Consider the following 5,871-nt stretch of genomic DNA (forward strand, 5'->3'; position numbering starts at 1 on the left):
CTGCCACGTGGCCATGTCTGCCCTGTCTGCCACGTGGCCATGTCTGCCCTGTCTGCCACGTGGCCACGTCTACGCTGTCTGAGTGCACGTATGGCCATCGGAATGCCAGCACTCCTCCAAGAAGGCAGAATTAAAGGGCAGAAAAGGAAAGGCACACGTTAAAGCCGATAGCTTCCATCTCCACACCTGAATCCTGCCATCAACTCTGGAAACACCAAGCCCATAGAAACCACTGTACGCTGTATCATTGCCACATATTCTAGAATCGCTGTCCACTGTGTCATGTCTGCATTTCCTGAAGGCTGTGTCTTGCGTGTCCAGTGGGGCCAGCTGTGTGTGTGCGCACTTTGGGCTGACATCCTTACAGCGTGTTTTGTAAGTCTACAACTTAGTTAGATGTCTGCAATTATTTAGGTAATGCGCCTTGCTTCTGAAGGCATAGGTAAGGGAAAGGACTTTTGTAGAATAGAAGTCACTGTAGTCCAGAAATAAAAAGTCCAGTTTCATTGATATCTTTGTTAGCACCAAACACTGCGTTATTTTAAGTTGCCATAGGTACGCAAGGTTTTCTCTTCTCAAGGGAGATAATTCCTGCATTCTGAATATTAAGCTCCATGGTCTCCAGTATGGCAGTCCATCTGAATTCTGTCCTGTCTGCGTTGCTTAGGTGATGGTAGGTCTGACCGCAGCTGGACAGTCCTACGATCCGCAGATCGCGAGTAAGAAGGGGCTGTGTAGATGCTGCCCGTGCTTTACTCAGTGATGAATGTAAAGTGCAATGTTTTAGAATTGTTCCTTTGTGAAATTTTTATCCTTGTTCCTGTTGCCAACCAAGACAAGCCATCACCTAGCTATATCCACTAATCTCTAAAGATTTGTTTCTCTCAGGAAGAGTACAGAAATATGAACAAAAATTTGGGGGGAAAGGTGGAATAAGGATGGTGAAACCACTTTTTGAACAATTAATCTGGGGTTCCACAACAAGACTATGTCTTGGGAAGGAAAGTAAAAGGGGAGGAAGGATGGAAAGGAGGGAGAGAGGGAAGAAGGGGGAGGGAGGGGAGAAGGGGGGAGGAGGAAGGAAGGAAGGATCTGCAGGGAAGTTAGAAAGCCACGCATTTTGTGGCTGATGTTGTTTGGTGTTACACAGCACTCAACGATGCCTTCTCCAGCTGAGTTTTTCTGCGGCAGCATCGAAGTGAAAGAGAAACGTACCATTACAAGACTGTCAGAGATTTCAATGGCTTGATTTCCTTATTTTTCAAGCAGAACATATAATAGCTCATTAGGCTATAACATATCATATTAAAAGTTTCGTTATGTTCAACATATGCCTGCCTGCCTGCCTTCCTTCCTTCCTTCCTTCCTTCCTTCCTCTTGCTTTCCTTCTTTCTTCCTTTCTCTGTCTCTTTCTTTCTCTATACTTCTCTCCCTTCCATTCTTCCTTTCTTCCTTTCTCCTTCCTTCTCTCTTTCCTCTCTTGCTTCTTTTCTTTGTCTCTTTTGTTCTTTCTCTAAATTCTCTCCCTTCCATCCTTCCTTCTTTCCTTCCTTCCTTCATTCCCCCTTCCTTCCTCTTCATTCTTTCTTCCTTTATCTATCTCTTTCTCTGTATTTCTATATTCCATTTCTATATTTCTCTTCCTCCCTCCCTCCCCCATCTCTTTCTTTCTTCTCCTTTCTCTGTCTCTTTCTTTCTCTATTTCTTTCCCTCCCTTCCTCCCTCCCTTAAGGTCCTTCCTTCCACCCATCCTTCTGGAATTACAGGTGCATGCTGTGACAATTGACTGATAATTAGTTGATTTGATCAGTTACATTTTTACAAATTGGGTTTCCTTCATTCTTAAGCTTATAAAAGTAACCAAAGTCAAATGTTATAATGAAACATTTCACCTTGTCTTTCAATCCGTTTACCATGTTTATCAAGCATTCTATACATGTACTCATGGAAAGGGAAAAGGTCAAGTCCATGTTGATTACATTAAAATGTCACTGTTGGGAGAAAGTAGGGAAAGCAATGGAAGGGTGACAACCAAAAACAGGAGAAGGAAATGTGCTCGTTACGTGACTTGTGAGGTGGTTATCCTGCTTTTTAACTCCCAAATAACAATGACATTATTTTTAAAAATAAAAAAATGTCACTTTTAGATTCGATTAAAAAAAATAAATGTGGCTTTATAGAATTATCTGACTGCTAGGATGTAGGAATCCATTGATAAAGTCAAGTGTTATCAGTCAAAATGGGTACATCGTACATTGGTTGAATTCTGCTTCTAGAATATTTTGGACTAACCACCCCCCTCACCTTCTCCCATGCGCTCTCCTCCCACTCCCCCCTGCTCCCTCCCTTCCGCCCCTCCCTCCCTCCACCCTGTGGCCTCCTCCTGTTCCCTCAGTTACAGGATTCCTGCCTTGGGGACCTCCATTATACCTGTTGTTTAACTTGAGCTTTCAGACGGCACCGCAGAAAGCTCTGAGACCTGGCTCTTATGGTTCTATAATACAATTTTGGCAAGGTATTTCATCTCTCTATGCCTTGGACCCTTTCCACTTATTCATTCTCTGGTTCATTGCTTTTATTGTGTCTCTATAAAAAACTGTATCGAGTTCTTTGTTGGTCTCACAAGTTGAATAGCAGTCGGTGGCTAACAATCACCGTAGGTTATGCCAGCCCAGCAATGTGAAGGTAAAATGGAAAATGGGAATAAAGAAGCACTGAAACAATTCAAGCTCACGCAAAATGTTAAAAGCCAGGTGACTTTCACAAGGGTGTTGTAACGGAATAGATCACAGTGACCAGGCCATCAGGCAGGGTGTCACAGGGCACGCCAGACCACCTGGAAAGTTCTGTCTTTACCCTGTCTGCTGCTACAGAGATCCAGGCTCATCACAGGCTGCTTGCAGGATGGCGTTGCCTGCCAGGTAATGAGCCGTGATTTTCTCCCTCCGTTCTTACGGCTCATGGTTCACACCCAGGTCCCCCTCGCTCCTCACCAGCCAGCCTCCACACGGGGTGAGTGACTTGCAGAAGGAGGTGCAGGAGAGAAGAGACGCTCAGTTGCAGTCCGTGTAGACGTGTGCAGCTAGGTGTGGTATTTGGATGACTGCTTCTGTTTCCTTGCCAGGAACTGGCGGTGCTCGCCACGTGAGAGTCACACCACGTGAGTCACACCGTGCTGTGGTGGTGCGGTGCGTGTGCAGCACTGGGTGGGTGGAGAGAGCATTATCCCAGGAGCCTGGCGCTTCGGCCCTGGGGAGAAGCGGGCGGTCACCAGACGCACTGACCCAAACCAAGAATAACCAATGCGCGGCCATGGGGTTTATCTTAGGAAACTAAGATGTGTTACGGAACGAAAGGACTCTTGTTTTTTTCTGTTGGGGACATTACTCTCCCAGTTGATAAGCCATAAATCTACTGGGCTAGGTTTAGTTTATCCTGTGATTTCCAAATGAGCATTTGTAGATGCTGACAGATTATGGTAAAAGAAGATGTCTGGTGTGTGTTCTCCGTGAGCAAGAGTGTGGCTGGGCGTGTGGGACCCGGCGTCTGGCAGAGGCGGTGACTGGGTACACAGACATAACGTTGCATAAGGAAGCACAGGAAATTGTACACCAGACACAATTAGTTTTAAGGCTTCTAGACTTAGGAAGCTGTGTGTGTGTGGTGTCAGATCATTTCAGCTTTGGCAGCCAAGACCAGGTATTGGGTAGGGAAAAAAAAGTGGAAAAAAAAAACTGGATGTTCAATTTTCCAGAGATTTCCTGTGTTTATTATTGTAAGACTGTGATTTATGAAAACCGTTTTACTTCTTCAAGCAGACCAAGATTTCCTCTGTGCTACTGAGGCTAATACATATGGGTTTGAGCAGAGTCTGAGAATGAGCCACAGTACCCAGACTGCAGGGCTGGTGCTGGCCCTGCATCCCGGGCCGTCAGGAAGAACTCTAGTCTCATTCCCGCCCCCTGCCCCCACCGCGGAACTTATGAATACTGCCTTTAAGAGGAATTACTGCTCAAATGGAGTTTTGAGTGATAGAGTCTGGAACTGCATTATTTGCATATTTACACTGATTGAGGCATGTGTGGAAGATGTGGCGTGTCCCGTATCTGTCTGTCCCACTGTATTCCGCACACCAGAAGCGATCACTTCTGCCGTGGCCAGTTCATCCAGCCAGAGAGGTCTGTGGACAAATCTCTCCTGCCGTGTCCCCTTGTCCGCAGACGTGTGAGAAGCGTGGTGGAGGATGTCTCATGGCTGGCAGGAGCGGAGGCTGCTCCAGAAACTTAGAAGTTATTTAACGAGCACATGATCCATGTAGCTATTTCCCGACAAATATTTTTTACTTTTATAAATGCTGGGGTTTGAATGCAGGATTACGGGTTTGAACTGCATCGATTTGGGAGGTATTGGCAGCATGGTTACATGTCTGTGCTGAGGCTCTATCCAGCTGATAGTCATTTCTTTGCTGATGAGAGCCTGTCATCCACGGAATACCTATGCTAATCCAATCGCACACTGATCATGGTCTCCGTGAGACTGACTGATGGAGACACTCAGTATTCTCTAAACTAGGGTGAAATTTCACCCACTGGAAATTACTGAGGCACAGATTTCCGTGGAGAAGGAAGAACGGCGCATTGCCGACTGCCTCTCCCCGGTCGGCACGGACCATGAAACGATGGGAAGAGAATAAACAGTGGTTGTGAAAAGAGCAGGATCGCTGACGTTCTGTGGAGAGTGAATTAAGCGCATCTCTAGTGACTGCGCGGCCGTGGCGCTGAGGCCGACAGCGCTGTCGCTGCAGTGGTGAATTCATGGCGACGTGTGCCCTCGGGGGGGGACTCCCCGCAGTGGTGAATTCATGGCCAGCGTGTGCCCTCGGGGCGGGGGACTCCCCGCGTGTCTCCGCGGCGGCAGCTCTGGCCCTCGGTGGGGACTCCCCGCGTGTCCCCGCGGGGCTGGCTCAGGTCTGTGCTCACCTCTGACGCTTCTGTCTCACAGATGGCCGACCACACCGAGGTCATGAAAGGCATTCGTCGGCTCCCCGGCGTGCGCTACCCCGTGCTTACCCCGAATCTCCAGGGTTTTCACCGGGCTGTAAGTGCGCTACTACTTTCCCTCAATTTTATCTATTTGCTGTTGTTTTGAGGATGGTTACGAGGCCCCGTCCCGTTCCACATCTCAGCTGCCATCCTGTAAGAAGTCCCCGCTAATCCGGGAGCTGTAAACCAAAGCGGCCCATTCCCCTTCTCCCAGTTCAGCCTCCCAAGAACCAAGCGAAAACTCTACCTCTCCTTCTTAAGGGCTCTGTGTTTCCTCGGTGGGAAGGAGGTTTGAACTCAGCCCCTCATCTTTCTGCCCATGCTGGTCTCAGACTCCAATCCTCCTTCTCGACCTCCGGTTGTAGCTTCACCTGGCTTGTGGGTGAGGGTGGGTGCTGGTCACTTCTGCCTGGATAGCCTTGGCACAGGATCCTCCTGACCTCAGCCTCCCAAGTCCCTGGAATCACAGGCCTGAGCTGCACAGCTCAAGGGCAGACTTAACCTGGGGCCTTGACCTTGTTCCTCACGGATTCTGATTTCCATTGTAAGTCAGACGCCAGCGTGGATGAACACGGCCTCAAAGCCGCTGTTCATCGCGCTGCTGTCGTCTACGCCCCTGAAGGCTTTGGATTCTGTGTTTCAGGTTGCTGCCGGGGCCACAGAGGTCTCCGTGTTTGGTGCTGCTTCGGAGACTTTTAGCCAGAAGAACATCAACTGCTCCATTGAGGAAAGCCTGGGGAGGTTTGAGGAGGTGGTGAGGGCAGCACAGAGGCTGAGCATCCCTGTGCGAGGGTAGGATGCGCGCGCACCGTGCATGGGGGGCAGGACG

General features: G+C 48.7%; 1 protein-coding gene across 1 annotated transcript in view; it reads left to right on the plus strand.

Annotated features, from left to right (window-relative positions):
- Hmgcll1 (3-hydroxymethyl-3-methylglutaryl-CoA lyase-like 1) overlaps positions 1–5,871 on the plus strand; it is a 36,777-nt gene that overhangs the window by 8,446 nt on the left and 22,460 nt on the right. Inside the window, exons 5-6 of the mRNA XM_013019057.1 lie at positions 5,002–5,097; positions 5,686–5,834. Coding sequence (XP_012874511.1) covers positions 5,002–5,097; positions 5,686–5,834 — 245 coding nt within the window. The remainder of the gene's footprint in view (positions 1–5,001; positions 5,098–5,685; positions 5,835–5,871) is intronic.

The sequence above is a fragment of the Dipodomys ordii genome, unplaced genomic scaffold, assembly GCF_000151885.1.
Source record: "Dipodomys ordii isolate 6190 unplaced genomic scaffold, Dord_2.0 Scaffold44, whole genome shotgun sequence".
Classification (NCBI taxonomy): Eukaryota; Metazoa; Chordata; class Mammalia; order Rodentia; family Heteromyidae; genus Dipodomys; species Dipodomys ordii.